Source organism: Halictus rubicundus, unplaced genomic scaffold (assembly GCF_050948215.1).
Source record: "Halictus rubicundus isolate RS-2024b unplaced genomic scaffold, iyHalRubi1_principal scaffold0028, whole genome shotgun sequence".
In the NCBI taxonomy this organism is placed as follows: Eukaryota; Metazoa; Arthropoda; class Insecta; order Hymenoptera; family Halictidae; genus Halictus; species Halictus rubicundus.
This window is the reverse complement of record NW_027488569.1, coordinates 957,637-978,048: the sequence shown is the minus strand read 5'-3', so window position 1 is coordinate 978,048 and position 20,412 is coordinate 957,637. Positions and strand designations below refer to the sequence as shown.

Sequence of the window (20,412 nt, the reverse complement as noted above, 5' to 3'; positions counted from 1 at the left end):
CTACCACTCCGCACCCCCTGTTATATTCCTATTTAACAAATATATAAATAGGTACGTAAACATTTTTATATTTTTAGGCTATAAAGTATAGCCTTTTATCATGGCTCATTCTACACGACATAAATGCTCTAGTAGATAGTACATAAACAAATATATCATTTCATTTATAAAAGCGAATTTGAACATCATACAGGGTGTCCTAGACCACTCGTCCACCCCTATTAAAATGGTGGAGAGTGATTTTTATTGAAAACTAACAAAATTTTAGTAACTAATTCGAGTACGCTCTATCGAATGGTAATAGTTGCAATTTGCGGTACTAACCGGAAATAGGATTTTCAAACCGGAAGTCGTTTTTTTAAAATGGGACCTGGTTTTTTATTGCATATTCAAAATGTACGCAAAAAAAATGTAAAAGTTTTGTCGTAGACGTTTTTCTCAAAAATACCTCCATTGGACGGAAAATGAATTCCAATGTATGAATTCACATTTTTCAAATTAAGATTGTAATTTTTACTATATCTTATTTTGACTATATCTTCTCTTAATTAAATTAATAAAGAACTTAATAGAAACAAAGTATGGAAATAAACAAAAGAGTAACAAAGGCACCATTACAGAATGACGCACTATCAAACATTGAATCATACTGATTTTCTTCAGAGACTTGCATTTTCCAACTGGATAAGACAACAACCACGTGATTTTCATCGCAAAATTTTATTCACTGATGAATGTACATTTAAAAGTGATGAAGATGGTAATTCTTGGAACTCATTCGGTGACAGACATAGATCATCAACATGTTTGGTGCGGCATTATTGCAAATCAGATCGTAGGTCTTCCTTTTTCTTGGGGGGGATCTTAACAGTACTAAATACTGTGCTTTATTAGAAGCAGATCTTCCAGATTTACTAGAAAATATTCCACTGCAATTGCGAGTGGACATGTGATTCCAGCAAGACGCATGTCCCGCACATACATCGAGAGCTGCTCGTACAAAATTGAACGCAATGTTTTCCAATAAGTGGATAGGCAAATATGGTCGAGTTATATATCCTCCTCGGTCACCTGACCGTACTTGATTAGTATTTGTGGGCAAGAATGAAAGACCTGGTGTATCGGGAAAGCCCAACGACAAGAGAGAATATGATAGAAAGAATAAAAGAAGCAATTCATTTGTTAAATGCTCATGAAATTCTTCGTGCTGTCGATTCCTTCCAAAACAGGATAAACCTCTGTATTACGCAGAATGGTGGCCCATTTGAACACCAACGTTAAACACTTTTCCATTTAAACTCGTTTTTTCAAGTTACGTGAACCAATATTAGATACCTAATTATTTCACTGTTTATTTCCAATATTAATCCTTGTTACTCTTTTGTTTATTTCCATAGTTTATTTCTATTAAGTTCTTTATTAATTTAGATCCTTAATTAAAAATTAAAATTAAATCCTTAATTTGAAAAATGTGAATTCATACATTGGAATTGATTTTCCGTCCAATGGAGTCATTTTCGAGAAAAACATCTCGGACAAAACTTTTACATTTTTTTACGTACAATTTGAATATGCAATAAAAAATACCAGGTCCCATTAAAAAAAACTACTTTCGGTTTGAAAATCCTATTTCCGGTTAGTACCGGAAATTGCAACTATCACCATTCGATAGAGCGTACTTGAATTAGTTACTAAAATTTTTTTAGTTTTCAATAAAAATCTGAAAGGGTTTGCTCGTCCCCACTCCAGCGCCACCTATGTGTGCCGTGCGTTCGAGACCGTGTAGCTCGGTTTGTGCGCTCTCTCGTCGTCGTGCGGCTGCGCCAGCCACATGTACTCGCGTAACTTAGTTTTGTAAGCCAGTTGGCTATATATATACAATGGCTCACGAATGTATTCGAACGCTTACGTTTACAAATTTTAATGAATAAAATAAGCTGTACTAAACTAATCTGTATAGAACAATTTGGTATCTGTAGTAAGGGGGAAGTCTCAAGATTATGTCAGTAAAATTTGAAAAGGATTCAACAGCGTAGGCAGAAGTTATGATATATTTATTAGAAACACGCGTAATAAGTGACTCACAAAAGTATCCGAACGCTGTAACGTTGTTCATATGTTTTCATCTTTCTTAGAAAGGAATGTACACATTACTACTAAATGAAAACATTGGTACGTTCAGTTGATATTAAGGCATCGTTTCCGTAACAGCAACGTACAACTGTGCACAGTAGTAGTTAAAATGAAGACTAAAAAGTCAGAAACACAAAAGTGTGAAAGTGAAATGATACTTCGATTGCTTAAGGATGGAAAATCATATAACGAGATTGCAGAGATTATAAACAGAAGTAAGTCTACAATACATTATATTATTAAAAAATCAAAAAATTAAGGAACAGTTGCGAACAACGCTCGATCAGGTCGACGAAAGAAATTAACTGAAAGAGAACAGAAATTTATCATTCGCGAAATAAAAAAAGATCCTACTATATCCGCTCCTAAACTCACAAATATAGTAGCTGATATGTTTCATAAAGAAGTTCATCCCGAATTATGTCGACGAATCTTACGAAATAATGATTTTCATGGCAGTGTACCACGAAAGAAGCCATATATTAATGCGGTAAATCGAAAAAAGACTAGCTTTTGCAAAAACATATCTCAATAAAGATCATTTTTTCTGGGATAAAGTCATCTTTTCGGATGAGTCTAAATTTAACATCTTTGCTTCAGATGGTCAAAATTATGTTTGGAGAAAACCAAATACGGAATTGGAAATTAGAAATTTACACCAAACAGGGAAACACGGAGGTGAATCGGTTATGGTGTGAGGGTGCATGGCAGCAAGTGGCACCGGAAATTTGGTATTCATTGATGGAATACTCGATAAATATAAGTATTTAAATATTTTAAGGAACAACCTTAAAGAAAGTGCCCGTAAATTAGGATTATTGGAAGACTTCCACTTCCAATAAGATAACAATCCCAAGCATACTGCAGGAATTGTGAAAGAATGGATCATATATGTATAACACATCACATATGTTAACTACTCCACCGCAAAGTCCAGACATAAATCCAATTGAAAATTTATGAGCTGAAATCGGAAAAAGATTAAATAAATATGAAATAACTTCAAAGGAGGTATTGAAACAAAAAATCATAGAAGTATGGAATTCCATTGAGTGTACTTTTACAAAATCATTGGTTTATAGTATGGAACGTCGATTGAGACACATCGTTACTGCTAAAGGTGGTCCAACAAAATATTAACATTAAATAATGTAATAATACAACGCTACTATATGTAGCGTTCGAATACTGTTTCTAATAAATATATCATAACTTCTGCCTACGTTGTTGAATCCTTTTCAAATTTTACTGACATAATCTTGAGACTTCCCCCTTTCAATAGATACGTTGTTTATTACAAATATATTATGTTATGTGTGACCAGTGTCGTCAGTTTTTACCCAACAAAATCACTCTCCACCATTTTAATAGGGGTGGACGGCTAGTCTAGGACACCCTGTATATTATTTTTTATACCTGTACCTATTCAAACAGTATTAACCCGTCACCTATGTGTGTCGCGAGAATCAAGCGATGACGGATATAGTCGTCATGACACAAAATACTGCCATTTCTCCATGACGGACATAGTCGTCAAACACAGTTGACTGGGAAACATCAAGTTATGTGCCTCTCAATACCATACAACTATAGTGTAATAAATTTTTTCTGCCAACAATAACTGCCGAAATATTAAAGTGGCTTGCTTTAGATACCTCGCCTTACATATTATTATAGACATATCAATTTGTGTATATCAATATATCAATTATTTGTTCAATAAGAGAAATTATTAACAACCTATTTCAATTGATTCACCATTTAGCAAATCACAAGTCACAAAATTTTCTTTATCTCTTTCTTTTTCTTTTGTTTGGTATGAAGTTTATGAAAAATATATTTCCTCTCACCGCAACAAAAATATGATTATATTTACATTCTATTTCCTCATCAAATTTCCCCAAATTGGCAGTTGTACTTCCGAAGATCGGACAAATCGGATCGAGCACATAGCCTCAATTTGCATTAGAAACATGTTGGGTTCCCCGAGTGAGGAAGGGGTTCTCCGGGGGTCGCGGGTAATGTTGTTACAATGAGCTCTGAGTTCTGAGCTTTGAAAGTTTGAGCCCCGACTTCAGCCGTAAACGCTGAAGCTTTCCAGGTTTGAACATTCCGATGTAATATGCATACACAGCCTAGATGCGGCTGTGCCCTCTGTGACTAATATAACATAAGCGGATGTTTCAGTACAAATATCTCCTCTAGCCAGTTCCAATCGAAACATTGAAGAAGAATCTCGAGAAGCGTATCAATCTTTTAAACTTTCTTTAACAGTAATAATGGTGGAAGAAATTAACAGTTCATTTAGTGAAAAGTCTTCTGATACCGAAATAGAAAATAAAGCATTAACACAAACTCGTAGAAAGTGTTGGAAGTGGGATAATTTTGAATAAAAAGACACAAATAGATTACGCTGTCGTAGATGTGATCATACTTTCTTTTCTAGAACATCTAATACTATTTTGAAAAAACATTATAAGATGCATGAATGAATAATATTACAAAGAAAACAAAAAAGTACTGGAAGATTGGATATTAAAAAGGATCTTCAGAAATTATTAATAAATTTCATAATTCGTGGAACCCACTCAATATGAATAGTAGAAGAAGATGCGTTCATTACATTTGTCAGTGCACTGAAACCGGATTATAAATTCCCTAACAGGTATAATATAAGTCAAATGATTCAAAGTACATTCAAAGAAAAAAAGAACGAAATTATTGAACATGTAAAAGAATTGAAATAAAAGATTCCTTAACATTTGACTTTTGGACGTCAGTAACAAATGAATCATATATCGTTATTACAAGTCATTTCATTGTGAAAAATATTTTGTCTAGAATACTCGAATTTGATATTATTCCTTATCCTCACAAAGCCGAAGATATTGTACAGAAGATTAAATCTGTTATTGAAAAATTGGACTTGGAGACAAACTTATAGCTCTCACAACAGATAATGAAGCAGCGAATTATAAATGCATACAATTATTGAAAAGAAATGCCATTAGTAATGTAAATAGTAGTGGGCTTAGTGGGCACCCTTGCCTCACTCCCCTTACCGTCCAGAAGCATTTACTTTCTTCTTCCCCCACTCTGACTTTACTTTTCGTCTCCTTCATCAGCTCCTCGCACCTCTCCACTAGCCCCTCCCTTACCCCCCTCCTCTTCATTGCCCTCATTAGCACTTCCCTGTCTACCGAGTCAAAGGCCGCTTTTAAATCTATGAACATAATAATCAACTTTTTTGTTTTCTTTCTAACCTGTCTATTTATCAAATAATTTAACACATACACATTGTCTATACACCCCATCCCCTTCCTAAAACCTGCCTGACTGTCTGGTAGTAACCCTTTTCTCTCTCATCCTCTCCGCCAATACCGCCGCGTATATTTTATACGCTGTCTGTGTGAGCGTTATACCTCTATAGTTCTCCACCTTACTATTGTCTCCCTTTTTGGCTATTGGCACCACTATCCCTTCCTTCCAGTCTTCCGGCCATCCCTCCCCCCTCCAAACCTTGTCACAGACTCTCCATAACCATTCTTCCATCTCATTCCCTCCATATTTCCATACTTCATTCGGTATACCGTCCCCCCCGGCAGCTTTCCCTTCCTTCAAACCCCTAATCACCCTGCTGACCTCCGACTTATCTAGCTTCCTCTCCCCATCCCTCTCACTTCTACCCACCCCTTCCTTTCCTTCCCACCTATCTACTCCTCCTAATACTTTTTTAAAATATTCGTCCCACTGTTTCATCTTTATCCTTTCGTCTATCCTCGCTCCCCCCTTCCTTTCCATATTCACCACTTTCCATATCTGACTCTCATTTTTTAGTCCTTCCACCATCCTTTCCTATTTCTCTCTCTCTACCTTCTTCTTCTCTTCGCATAACTCCTTATATCTTCTCTTCTCTTCCTTAAATTTCTTACCCTCCCCTCCCTTCTTCCTCCATCCCCTTAGTTCCTCTCTCACTTTCCTTTTCCCTTCCCTACACTCCTCGTCCCACCATCCGCTCCTCCTTTTTCTCTCTTTCTTCCCCATCGTCTCCAACGCCTCTCCTATTCTTTTCTTCAATCTTTTCCACTCTTCCTCCACTCCTTCCTCTCCTCCCCTAAAGGCCCCAAATCTTTCTTTGAAACCCTTTATTTCTTCCTCTGACCAGCGACCCCCCTTATTCCCCCTTCCTTTCCCTTTTTCCTCCTTTTTAAAATCCCCTCTATTCACTCCTTCTATCCAAACCGTCACTGGCTATTGAAAAGAAATGAAGAGTATAAATTCGTTACGCATATACCGTGTATTGCCCACGTTTTAAATATCGTTGTAAAAACTGGTTTGCAGGAAATTGAAAATTAATGTAAAAAAGTATCTGAACGTGTACATTTTGTAACATTTTCTGTAAAGCGAAAACAGATATTTGAAGAATGTTGCATTTTATTAAATTAAATGTAAAATATTTAGCCCTTATCAAGGACATGCCAGTTCGTTGGAACTCAATCTATCTAATGTTAGAACGAGCTATCCATATAAAAGAAGTTTTAAATTATGTCTGTGATGAAAGACCAAAGTTTATCCATTATTTAATTGATTCATGGAGTAATATCGAAGTTATTGTAAAATACCTTGAGGTTCTCAATCAAGCAACTGTTATTTTATCAAAATCGAGATACCCCAGTATATTTTATATACAAGTAATTGTTCAGGTATTACTATAACATATGTTTAATTTTCAAAATAATACTTTTTTAAAGGAATGTGAATGTTTTTTAAGGAATATTTGAATAAAATCAGGTATTACTACAACATCTATCTGCCTTTGAAAATGATACTCTCCCAAAAAAATGTGCTACAGCTACGAAGTTGAATAAGTATCTGAGTCGACTCTTGAATGATTTGAGTGAATTCGCTGTTATCTTAGAACCTCGCTTAAACAACGCCCAGTTTACCTAGAGAAGAAATACAATTGCTTTAGAAAAATTGAAGAACTATTTTTACGTTAATTATTGCTCGGCACAAGATACAGCGAAACAAGTACACCAGGAAGCGCCAAAAGAACTTTACACATGATACAATCCTATCACTTCTTTATTTTCTAACATTTATAAAAAATCAGAAATAAATAATTCCAACGAAATTGATACATATATAAATATGTCACAAGAATCCGAAGATACAGATCCACTCGTTTGGTGAAACACTCGAAAAACATCGTTTCCGAGTTTAAGTCAAATGGCATTAGATATTTTGTCAATTCCTGCTACAAGTGTTCCAAGCGAAGAATCTTTTTCAAAAGCTGAAAATTTAATTACGAAAAAAAAAGAAACAGGCTAAGCCGATCCACAATTCATGTTTTCATGTGTTTAAGTTCAGGGCTAAACTTTTTATAAAATAAATAACATACACATAGAATTGTTGTCTATTTCTTTTTCCTATTGGAACGCCAAGAGCGCCGAGAGCTGAGCGTTGAAGCTTTGAGTCTTAAAGCTTTGAAAGCTTAAGCTTTATATAATTTTAGCCTTAGAAACATAGTCTTTAATGTAAAGAAAGTAATCTCTGTGTGCATGCATGAGAAGGATGCCGAAGCAGCCCGAGAGTTACCGAATCAAGCAGACGTGGTTTGTACGCTTGTCGTAATAACGTGGTCGTGCGTAGTATCCCCGCGCTTAAAAAGAGAACTGTCGTACCTTATATATCGTAAAAAGTGTCACTGTTAAACTATTAATAATTACGTATAGAATATACATTGTTAACATTAACTATAAGAAAAGTGTAGTTTCCTCTCCAGTTCCGTGCTGTAAAGTTTTTTCCTCGCAACATTTAAGACTGAGCTTTGGAGCTTCGAAAACTCGATCTTTAGACAGGGTGAGTCACCAAACGTTAGCACCTCAAATATCTTTGTTGTTTCTAAAGATACGTAAAATATGGTAAGGAAAAAGTTGAATGGTACAATGGGGCTGACACGATGCAAAAAAAAATTTTGTTTTTATGTCATTTTTTTGGAGATATCAAGGTCACCTTGACTTTTTTAAATGGAACCCTTTCATTAGGAATTCAGTGACTATAATTAGTCCAAGGTCATTCAAGGTCAAGGACAGAAAAAACGTATAAAACTAAAATATGGAAGCAGAATACGTTTATCACGGTTGAGACTTGTAGGAAATAGTAAACATACAATGGTCGTAGTTAAAGTATACATACTAAGGTCCTTCAATGTTATTCAGTATTCTTATTTACTATCAGTATGTATCCAAACGCGATTCCGCTATGTTATATTCGATGACTGAAAAGTGTGATATGATCACGATTTACTGTGAATGTAGAAAAAATGCAGTGCAGGCCCGACTACTTTATGAAGAAAGGTACCCCGAGCGAAACACTCCTTCTAGACATACTTTCACTAACACGTACAGGTTGTTTCGAAGTACTGGAAGTGTACATGCAAGACAATACAAACGGAAGAATCCCACGACTAATGAAGACAATGAAATTAATATTTTAGCAGCTATAGCTGTCAATCCTCACGTGAGTACGAGAAAAATTGCCCGGGAAGCAGGCGTAAGTCAAAGTAGCGTAATACGAATTCTGGCCCGACATAAATTTCATCCGTTCCACATATCGCTCCATCAAGAATTGCACGGGAATGATTTTCAAAATAGAATTAACTTTTGTCTATGGGGATTGCTTCAAAATCATTCATTTTTTTCTAATGTCTTGTTTACGGACGAAGCAACATTTACTAATCATGGCTCAATTAATCTACGGAACGCCCATTATTGGTCTGTGGATAATCCGCACTGGCTGCGAGAAATTGATCATCAAAGACAATGGAGCGTAAACGTGTGGTGTGGTATTTTGAACGACAAAGTAATTGGACCATATTTCGTTAACGGAATGATGACGGGACAGAAATACGGTCAATTTTTGCAAGAAGATCTGCCAATTTTGTTAGAAGATGTCCCTTTACAAAATCGCTACGATATGTGGTACCAACATGACGGTTGTCCTGCTCATTATGCACGAGTAGCAAGAGAAACGTTGGATTCTCGATATCCAAACCGATGGATTGGACGAGGCGGAACAGTTTCATGGCCAGCACGTTCGCCTGATTGAAATCCACTGGATTTCTTTTTATGGGGTCTGCTAAAAGAGACCGTGTACACGGATGCTCCAACAACAGTTGAAGATATGCGTCAGCGTATCATCACAGCATGTACGAATATCACGTCGGATACACTTATCAGAGTTCAACATTCCTTCAGAGCTCGTTTACAACAATGCATTGACGCAGACGGCCATCATTTCGAACATTTATAAAATACAGGTATTCTGCTTCCATATTTTAGTTTCATACGTTTTCTCTGTCCTTGATCTTGAATGACCTTGGACTAATTATAGTCACTGAATTCCTAATGAAAGGGACTATCATTGTAGGTGTTTAAAAAAGGGTGGTTCCATTTAAAAAAGTCAAGGTGACCTTGATATCTCCAAAAAAATGACAAAAAACAAAATTTTTTTGCATCGTGTCAGCCCCATTGTACCATTCAACTTTGTCCTTACCATATTTTACGTATCTTTAGAAACAACAAAGATATTTGAGGTGCTAACGTTTGGTGACTCACCCTGTATATACAACACTAGCCGCGGGCGACACGAGCTGGGACTCATGCCGCCCAGCCGAGCGGCTCACGGGTGGGGGGACTCCGTTCTCTCCCTCCGAGATGGGGTCGTAGTTACCATGAGTGGGGGGGGGGGGGGGTGGTCGGTTGTATTCGATTCCGAGATCCCGACCACCTCCCAATTAGCTCAGGGAGGCCACCGTGGGGTTTAGTGGGCATATCCGGCACTGCACACACCACCGGGGAGTCCCACATACCCCCCGTTCCCCTCTTGGGGGGACCGGGCGACGCGTAATCCATTTCCCTCAAGATAAAAAAAGGGCTGAACTTCTCCTTCTGGGACCAACGATTTTGCACTTTTTTTTATACAATCCTGTTTTGACGAGAAAATTCTAAAAATACATGTTTTGAAGCCGCGAAGTTCACTCGTTCAAAAGTTATACGCGTGTAAAGTTGAGCGATTTCAAGCGGTTTTGACCGATAAGGGCGGCGCCATATTGGTATGTCACGTCCGGTGGTTCGACCGCCAATGAATAAAACCTCAGATAAAGTATTATTATGAACTATTGTGTAAACCCAATGATGTCACGCGAGGAGAAGAAACAAATAGGATTAAGATACGCGTTAAAAATTCTACGAAGTTAGGTAGCGCGCAAAATGATTTCAACTTATCTTCCTGCAAGACACGCAGCGAAGATCGGTTACACCCTGAGAACAAACCGAAAGGGTGTCCAATTATGCTAAGTTGCAAGAAGGGACGCCAACTTCGTGGTAGGAGTGACGACACACTAGCCAGAAAACATCAAGAAGATTAAAAGATGCAAGGTAGAGATTCCTGAGCCAGCATCTTTGAGAAACAAAGAACTGTCCATCTTATAAAAGGGAACCAACCCCCCAAAGTCAATTCATTCCGTTAACAAAGTTCAATCAGTTCGCTACGTCGTTACGTTATTTTTTCAGTATTAAAACAGTAGTTCAGTCAGTTAGAAAGTTCATATATTAAACACGTCGCATCGTTAGTCACAGTAATTTTCCCGTAAAAATCCAGTTCGTTAACTCAGTTTCCGTGCGTAAGTCCCGTGAAGTGGTGCAGTGTTGAACTTGCGACGACCACAACTCGCAACAACCACGACTTGCGACGATCACAATTTGCAACTATCACAACCTGCGGCGACTACAACTTGTTAGCGATCTCCAGAAATCAGCGACTCGGTAAAACTAATATTATTGTTATAAAGCGAAATACTTGTAGGCCCTCTAGTATATGCGCTATATAATCCCTATTTGTAAAATCAAACTTCAAATATCTGATTCAGAACCTAATTTTGAATAAATCAATAATTTTGTTGTTGTTCCAAAAATACGGGTACAAACTTATTTAAACAGTTCTCAATTTCCCGAACCGTAGCCGGTGAATGCAGGTAGGTTCGAAACTGCGTCTTATCCCCTACAAATCATAATCCGTTCCACCTGGAACGTAACAGTATGTATGTACTCGCACATCGCCAAATGAGCGGAGCCGCCGGAAGCTTGGTTTGAGTTACAGTAAGAAGCAAAACTGATTACACACTATTTGAAACAACATAACTTTTTTAAAATTAGATCAAATGACTTGAATGTTAATGAGAAGTTAGAAGGATTAGTTTATTAGACGAGGTGTAAAAAATTTTTGAGAAAAATTTGAATTGGTCGGAATCGCAAAAGAAATAGTAAAAGTTGGTTTTTTCAGCTTTTTTATCTGAGCCTGTATTGAAAATTTAAAGAATTTGTTTGATTCGCTCGAATAAATTATATCCATGCTGAAAACTTCACCGATATTGGTTACTTCGTTTACGAGTTATAAACGATTAAAAGTGCGATTTTTAGTCGAAAATCGTGAAAAATGGCAATTTTCCCACTGGCAATCATTGCCCACAACAAAAAACCTAAAACAAATTGATGACACTGCCTGTTATGGTACTTTATCGGGGCACTAAACAGTAAAATAGCATGTTTTCATATTTTTGAGAAATGTACATTTTTCCGATTTTTTTTGAGGTTTTTCATTTTTTAAGATCACAGTTCTACTTAGAACTACCCTCACGGGCAAGATAGGGGGTTGAAATTTTGCTCAGAGGGGTTTTTCTGGGTCAGCTTTCGAAGAGTTCTTTAATCACTGAAAAACTTCTAAGGGCAGTTTTGACCATCTTAATCGGCTAGGCTCTTTTCATCGAATAAAACTTTATCCGTCATCTGTCAAATAAAGATAACCATAATTATTTCTACTTGACGCGTGATAAATATTTTTTTTTATCTTTTATTCGCTGTTTGAAATATCTATTTCAATAAAAATTTGCCCATCTCTGCAACTACAATTATATTATATTATATTAATCATCCACGTGATTCTTTCTCGAATTCTTTATATATATATTTCTGTTGCCACAGATCGATTCTTGGGACAATTATGTATTAAAAAGATTCAGGAAATAATGCTCGTTTATGAAATATTTCTAAATTATAAATTTAGTTATCTCATATGAAATCTGAAGTAGTAACTATTGATTTTATTACCTTTAATACCTTTTTACGTACAATTTTTCTAGGCATTTCTTGTCCTTGATATTAGTTTTGCTTTTAATATTATAACACCAAATACAAACAAAAAAAAAATGTCGGAGATTGTAACATTTGATGATAATCGACATGGTTACGAGATGATTTGCCTTCTCACCGACGAGAATTTCTTCAGTAGCCTTTTGCACCGACGAGATACCGTCGTTGGCCTTCTGTTTCTTACACCAAGCAGAATATATCCTAGAGGGCGTTAGAAAACACCGTACTCGAGCGACACAATCTACTGTAAGTCTGGCAGTCTGTAACAGTATCTTGTCGATGGTGGGGCCACGAGGCGCATTCAGCAACCGGTTTTGGTCCGTTTGGGCCCACTTGTCTATGTCGCTGAATAGCACAGGCGACACTGTACATACGCCATATTGGTTATGGCGTATTTTTCTCGTTACAATATACAGGATTGTATGAAAAAATCAAAATTTTGGGTCCCAGAAGGGGAACTTTAATCCTGAGTTAGGCTTGGATATGATAATGTTTTATTTTTATTATTTTATAAGTGTTCGATTCCACGCAGACATTATTACTGTGAGTCCTCGCATTTTCGGCCGTGACGCAATCGAGGATGCCACAGCTGCGCGGAGTATATTCCTTCGCCCCTAAAACACATTGTGTAACCGAAAGCCCTTTTCCGATTTTTGTCCGATCAAAGGCAATAAATGCATTTATGGGCCACTTAGGCCTTCGTTCGCTGCTCCGGGGTCCCATAAATCGCGCATTTTGGGAACTCTCCCTTATTGACTTGAGGTGGGGACTTCCTCCTCCACCGGTGAGGGCTGTTCCAGAAGATCTTCCTCCCTCAAGTCAAATCAACGAATGGGGATGATTCTTACCCCGAAAATGGGCCCATGGCCAAAAAATCGCGTCACCACGAAGGTGACGAGCAAGCGGGCCTCGGAGCAGAGCATTAGAATCAGCAAAATCAGCATCCGAGCTACAAATTCAGAATTCGAGTCGAACAATCGCGCTGTACAGTATTCACTGCATCCCGTAATCAGTCACCCAAGGTTAATTCGGCCGGTGACAGAGCATTGTTAAGTTTTGTAATAAACTTTATTTAACCAAAACGCGCGCACCAATTTTTTCGTGAAAACGAACACGCCCTTCTTTCCATAAGTATAATTGAGCGTGGCGGTAGATATCGCTTGGAAATGTGTCTGGATAATAAAAAGACGCGATCACATTGATTGATATGATACAAAAATATGTTCAAGTTGTTAAAGAAATGTCGGTAAGGTAGAAAATGACAATAAAATGATCAAAATTCTTTTTCGACTCGTCAGAAATCCTTTTGGGAAACATGTTTTCAATGCAAAATGAGGCTACGTGCAAAATTTGAATTCAATCCAACTTAGCCGATTTTCCGAAGTTTAACGAAATTAGCATTTGGCAATTTTAAATGATCCCTTATCAATGGAAAAATGGAATTTACACATTCAAAGTGAGATAATGTATAGTTACATGTCTCTAAACAGTAGTGCATTAAGTATACAATTAAACCTTGGAAATTACTTACCTACAGTGAAAATATACATTGACGTAATCACTTTCTACTTTCAAGATTAACCAGAAGTTTGGTAAAAAATTTTCACGATTATCAAGATCTCTTAGCCACTGGAAACCTTGTTTTGAATTATATTGTCCTTTATGTACACCACTTAACTCGGATCTCCTTCCTGTCGTATTAAAATCTTCAAAGTCATAGTTTTCTTCTTTACTATTGGTTCTAGGATTGTGTTCACCCTCGTTTTCCATTTCATTACTCATTTCTATTTTGTTCTTCTCTACACTAACTACAGTATTACCTAAAATAAATAACATTGAATGATAATTCTGTATATGTACATTCAATCACTCAAATGTAATATGTAAAAAACTCAAAGCTTTGACAGTAAAACGTACCATGCGTAACGTTTGATCCTTCTGTATCGTTGCTTGAATCCTTTTGCGTTATTATAGTTGGTACCTGTTCCATGCTTTTTACGAAATAAAACAACTTCGCTTCTTGCTGAATACGATATTTGTCAATTTCAAGTGTCTTTAATTCATTTAGAAACTTTGGCTTACTATTCTCAGAAGGAAAAACAAAATGTAAAGGAACTTTCTCCAATTTACAACTAAATCTGTCTGAAGATTCCGAAACGTGATTTGCTACAAATTTTAAAATTTCTTCATTGACAGAAGGTCTATCTAACAGGGCGGTTGCCGTTTCGTCTTGTAGAAGCCACTCAATTTCATCTTTTAAGTTATTTATTGCACTATGCTGATTTAATGGAAGATGAGACATTTTTTCTTGAAAAAATTCACTTCTAGCATTGTTTTCGGAACTACTCCCGCTTTCTGTTCGTACACTACCGATAGGAGAACCGCTACAAAATGACGTTGTACGTAAACCAGAGTAGCGCTCCAAATTTATTTCTATAACTTCCCTCGGAAGATTTAAGCAGATGATATCCAAAGTGATTTTTAGATCAGATGGACTTACACCTGTTATACTATTATTTTTATAATCTTCCATTTTTCGTAAGATTTCCATAAAGCAGGTAGGCAGAGTTTTTACCGGAACAGTACTAAGGCCGGATCTCGATTGGATTCGAATAGAACAACTTAGTTGCAAAAAAAGAGGTTGTTCTTTTTCGCAAATGTTTTCTTCTTGCAAATCGTTTGACGAATATTCTTCAGAGTCATGACTCGACATTCTGTGTGTAGTCCTGGTAGGCCACACTACATTTTCCGATTGAACTGTTAACAAAAAATTCAATATTAATAGTTATATTGGCCATTTCCTGCGAAATTATCATATTTTATACATATTCTACAACACAACACTGGTTCACTTCTAAATTTTTCTGTTCTTGGTTAAACTTTACTTCAGGAAACCAGAAATTTTTCACTTTTTTAATGTAATCCTGTAGATTTTGAGGAGAAAATACCGAAAATCCAAGTTTCAATCCTAGAAGATCACTAGTTCTAAAGTTATCCGTATATAAAAGTGTGCGATTTTCAGTGTTTTTAACAGGTAAGAGCCATATTGGTATGTAATGACTGTCGCGCGTCGCTTAACGATCGGAGTCGCTAGATGGCTAGTCTCATCCATTTATTCAAGAAGAAGTCCGGTGAATGGCGGATTTGCGGTGATTACCGCCGCCTGAACAGCGTGATGGTACACGATCGGTACCCTGTGCCACACCTACACGACTTCCCGGCCAACCTTCATGGCAAGACTATCTTCACGGCGCTAGACCTGTATAAACCGTATCATCAGATACCCGTGGTCCACGAGGATATTCAGAAAACTGCCGTTATAACGCTTTTCGGCCTTTTGGAATACCGTGCGACGACTTCTAGAATTCGCAATGCCGGCAAAACGTTTCAAAAGTACATTAATCAAGCTCTGGGCCACCTCGAGTTCGTCTTTACATTTCTCTATGACATTCGCATCGACTCTTCCTCGCTAGAAGAGCAGGAGACCCATCTAACTATCATTCTAGAGCGTCTATGCGATTTTTATCTGTGCATGAATCTCGATAAATGCCGTTCCGGCGTTCCCGAGTTAGTTTTTTTGGGGTACCTGGTTAACTCGGGGGTGTTCAAACCCACTCCGGACAAGGTCGAAGCTATCAGTCGTTTCCCCAAGCCGCGCACGATCGAGGATTTGCGTTGTTTGGCCGCCATTTAAGCCCAGTTGAACGCATACATGCACGATGCGGGAAAACGGGATCAACGACCCATTGAATGGACGTTCGAAGCCGAAGCGACTTTTGCTACATGCAAGGATGACCTTGCGAATGCTGCCCTCATAACGCACCTCCACCGTGCGGCACGTGTCAGACGCCTCCGACGTGGCTATGGGTGCAGTTCTCGAGCAGCTGTGTGGCGAAAGTTGGAGACCGCTCGCGTTTTTCTCGCGTAAGTTCTCCCCGGCTCAGTGCAAACATAGCACGTATGACCGCGATATACGATGCCGTGCATCACTTTCGCCACTTCCTCGAAGGCCGTGAATTCAACATCTACTCCGACCATAAGCCGCTCATCTACGTCCTTGCGCAGAACTCAGAGCGCGCGTCACCACCTCAGACTCGACAATTATGCGGTATAGCATAATTCACGTCTAACATTCTTTACCTGCCAGGCAGTGAAAACGTTGTTGTCGACTCACTCTCGCGCACCGAGACAATCCGTCTGCCGACGCAATTTGATTTGAGTGAGCTGTTCCGCGAACAGGAAAATTACCCCGAGTTTACGGAAGTTCTTACATCGCCCGACCTTACTCTCGCTCTCTCGCTGGGGCCCGGATCCACTTTCCTTAGTATTGCAGTGTCTCTGGGGAGTGTATCCGTCCGTATATCTAAGTCGTTTACTTTTTCATGTATGTCGTACTAAGAGTACTATGTCGTACTAGAACTCGTTTGTAATTTTAAGTAGCCTTACAGCGAAATTCTTTGTACGCTGCCGCTTCTCCTAGGGCGGGGGGGGGGGGGGATTATGTGTAGGAGCTACATGTGCTTCCACACCCCGCTCAGGAAAATATGAAGGATTACATAAAAAGAGTTACAAATTTCTGGTTCCTGAGATAAAGTTAAGCCCAGTTCTATATTTTGAATAAGTATAGGATGAATTATAATTATGTAAGTAGGTAGGTATCACATCGTGTTACTCTACGGAACATGAGTGGCAAACATAAAAAAAAATCTGTTAGTTCATAGGCCCCAAGATGTTTAATATAAAATGTCCGATTTCTATTCATTCGTATTTTGACTATTGAAATGACTGTTTGGTTGTTGAGAAGTTGTGTTTTTGTGTCATCTTTAAACTTTTAAATTTATGCTTTCTTCAACCATTATTATTAATATTTTTTTCAACATTTAGATATTTGTAATTATTTATTGTAGCCATCAAAGAAAATTAAGGTTTTTTATACGAGTTCAAAATGAAATTGGCTATTTTATGTACCAAGGCTAGTCACGTGACTTTTGCAGAGTCAGCAGGTCGGTAACTGCTGCATAATTTCCGTCCACGGCCTTCAGACACTGATTTAAGATCCGTCTTGGTCTTTATCCGACGGGTCTTAAGTCTGTGACTAAACTTGCCACATTTTTTGCTCTGTATTATCGACATTATGAATTCTGACGCCAGAAACGTGCTTCAAGTTTTTGGTTTTATTTCGCAGAGAATCAAGACAAAATACAGCTCAATTTGTAGCTGGAGATATTTTCTAGCGCGAGTTACACTCGATTTTATCTAGAAAACTCATCCAATGGCATAAAAATGCTTGGAATCCACAGCATGCACATCGTCAATTTTTGGCCTACTTCTAACGCTTATAATACCAAATATCTGCATAATCTCGTCAGCTCATGACCAGCGCAGTCTAGATTGAACCTTCCTCTTTCGAACGAGCAAAAAATAACCCTTAAATTTCCCAGCAAAAAATATTCTCATTAAGGACGAAAAGTTGAGACACGTAAAACCATTTTTCGCCTAATTTTGTCGGTAACGTAGACACTCTACCTTATCGTGAATTATGGATTCTATAGTCAGAATTCAGCAGTGCGAAGGATACAGAATAGATCGACACAGTAAACAATTTGTTATGAATTTGGCACCAAAATTTGTCTACAAATTTCTATTATAATATTGATTACACTGTACAACGAAATAAAACTTATTTCGTATTTTGCAATACTTGGGTTTTTCTTATAGACTTTGTCATTCTAAAACCAAATCCGAAAGCAGAATTGCTCTATCACGCAACGTTTTCGAAAAAAATTGGTTTTTGTAAAAAGGCATGATTTTGATAAAAAATGACGTGTTACGTAAAAACTGAACATGCGAGAAAGTTGAGGTTTGAGTCAAAAGATAAAGGGAACTCTCCTCTACATATCCATATAGCCAATTATATTTTTATGTACTTCCTAATAGTTGTAAATGGTTGTTAAAGTTTGAAAAAGAGCCGACTCGGGTACTTTATACGCTCTATTTTTATGTTTATGTGAAAAATCCTTTATCGAGCAGGAATTTATTATACAGAAATGCATTCTACAGACATTTCTGGTAAAGAAACCATTCACGAAAAGTATTTGGTTCCCTTAGTATATGAGAAGGTTGAGGAAATATTTATTGACAGCTTGTGAGCGCAAGTTTTCTCGACTTGCCAGGGCCGTCGCTATGCGTAGTCGAGGTTGGTACTACTCAAGTATGACTTTGCGTACTATGCTTAATTACATACATATTTTTATTTGTCTATTTGGGTGCCAATCATTACAAAAAATTATAAAAATACGAGTTATATTCACATTTCATTGTGGAAATGCTTCATAAAGAAAATTGAATACAAAAACTTACCTATTTCTGATATGAACAAATTTAAAAATATTTCCGCCTTGCTTGAAGCTTGTATATGGTATCCCGATTTTCATACATAACATAAAAATACAGCGTATAAAGTACCCGTGTCAGTTCTTTTTCAAACTTTAACAAGCATTTACAATTGTTAGGAAGTACATCAAAATGTAATTGACTATATGAATATGTAGAGGAGGGTCCCTTCTATCTTTCGACTGAAACCTGAACTTTCCCACATGTTTAGTTCTTTCGTAACACCTCATTTTTTTTATCAAAATCATGCATTTTTACAAAAACCATTTTTTTCGAAAATCTTGCGTGATAAAGCAATTCTGCTTTCAGATTTGTTTTTAGAATGTCAAATATTGGGATATGGGTGTATAATAAAACCACACTCTATTATTGAATACGAAATAGAATTCATATTTTAATAGCTTCTCTAAAAGCACGTTGTGTGACGCGTCTTTACACTTCGAAAGAAACGTCGCACACAAGAGATCGAAAACAGAGGAGCAACAGTCCAATATGAACAACTGAGGATCGAGGGTCCCATGCCGGGGACAACATACAATGTACATATATTGACTGTAGATACAATGTATGCATATACAGGTCAAAAGCCAATTCAAACGATCCTTCCTTCTAAAGAAATAACAGATTAATTTTGTTCTATATTTATGAAATAAATTCCAACATCAAAGTCTATAAGAATCACCCAACAGCTGTTGTAGATCAGATCCTAAAAAATAATTATTTATACGTGTTACCACAATATTTTACCATTATAGTTTATGTTATTCAGTATTATGTTAAGTATATCATATAGTATAAGTTTAGTACGTAAGCGCTAAATCTAAATCGTTTCTATTTTATATAAATATAAGACTGACTATACAGTTCCTGTGCTACCCTGTATATATGTAGAAATCATAAGTTAGAAAAAAATTATTTAGTATTGTTCAGGATTCAAGCGTTGGAATTCGGCGGCTACTGTCTCAACTGGCGACCGCTGTATCATACAGTTTTTGTCTCGTATGTCAACACGCGGCAAGAACGCGTGTCGCCGTTGCTCGACACCGCGTAGCAACAGTTTCGTCTCTCATTGGCCGAATTCCAACGCTTGAATCCTTCAAATCGAGACAAACAAGGATTATCCGATTCGGGAGCACCAATCACGGTGCTCCACATTCGATGGTCCTTGTTATTTAAGCCACCTGCGCGTGCCTTCTCGCTCTCTTAATGTTCGTCACTCGCATCACGCTCTCAACGTTCGTCAATCGCAGTCGCTCAGGTAGATTCGAATCGCACAGTCATATTTCTCGCGTTAGTTTTGCTGCTCGCGCTCGTCTCGCTCAGATCAGATTTCAAAATCTCTCGCTCGGAGACTCTCGCGATCTCGAACTGCTCGTTCGCAGTATTTTCTATAATCTTCCGCGCCGCGTTACGTGCATTCTGCCGCGCGTTGAAGATCTCCGTCGCCCGCGTTGAAGATTTCCGTATCGCGGCGGCACGCGTTTCGTGCCGCTCAAGATTTCCGTTTCGCGTTCCGACGGCAGAAATCTGCACGCGCAAGATATCCGTCCATCCGCCGGCTCGCGATTCTCGATCGCGCTTTCTCTTTCTCGATCGTGCGCACCTCGCGACGTTCTCATTCTCTCTCTAGCGCTCGCGATGTTCTCGTTCTCTCCATCGCTCGCGAGTGACCGGC

At 37.8% G+C, this 20,412-nt stretch overlaps 1 protein-coding gene and 1 long non-coding RNA gene across 5 annotated transcripts in view; one reads left to right on the top strand and one right to left on the bottom strand.

Moving 5' to 3' along the window:
• The window catches only part of LOC143363220 (KICSTOR complex protein SZT2), a 281,412-nt gene that overhangs the window by 121,057 nt on the left and 139,943 nt on the right, over nucleotides 1-20,412 (bottom strand). For all 4 annotated transcript variants that reach the window (XM_076803815.1, XM_076803817.1, XM_076803816.1 and 1 more), the window contains exons 18-19: nucleotides 14,262-15,101; nucleotides 13,876-14,164 (exon numbers count right to left, since the gene is read on the bottom strand). In XM_076803815.1, coding sequence (XP_076659930.1) covers nucleotides 13,876-14,164; nucleotides 14,262-15,101 — 1,129 coding nt within the window. The remainder of the gene's footprint in view (nucleotides 1-13,875; nucleotides 14,165-14,261; nucleotides 15,102-20,412) is intronic.
• LOC143363230 (uncharacterized) overlaps nucleotides 1-20,412 on the top strand; it is a 159,726-nt gene that overhangs the window by 44,963 nt on the left and 94,351 nt on the right. The window lies entirely within an intron of this gene.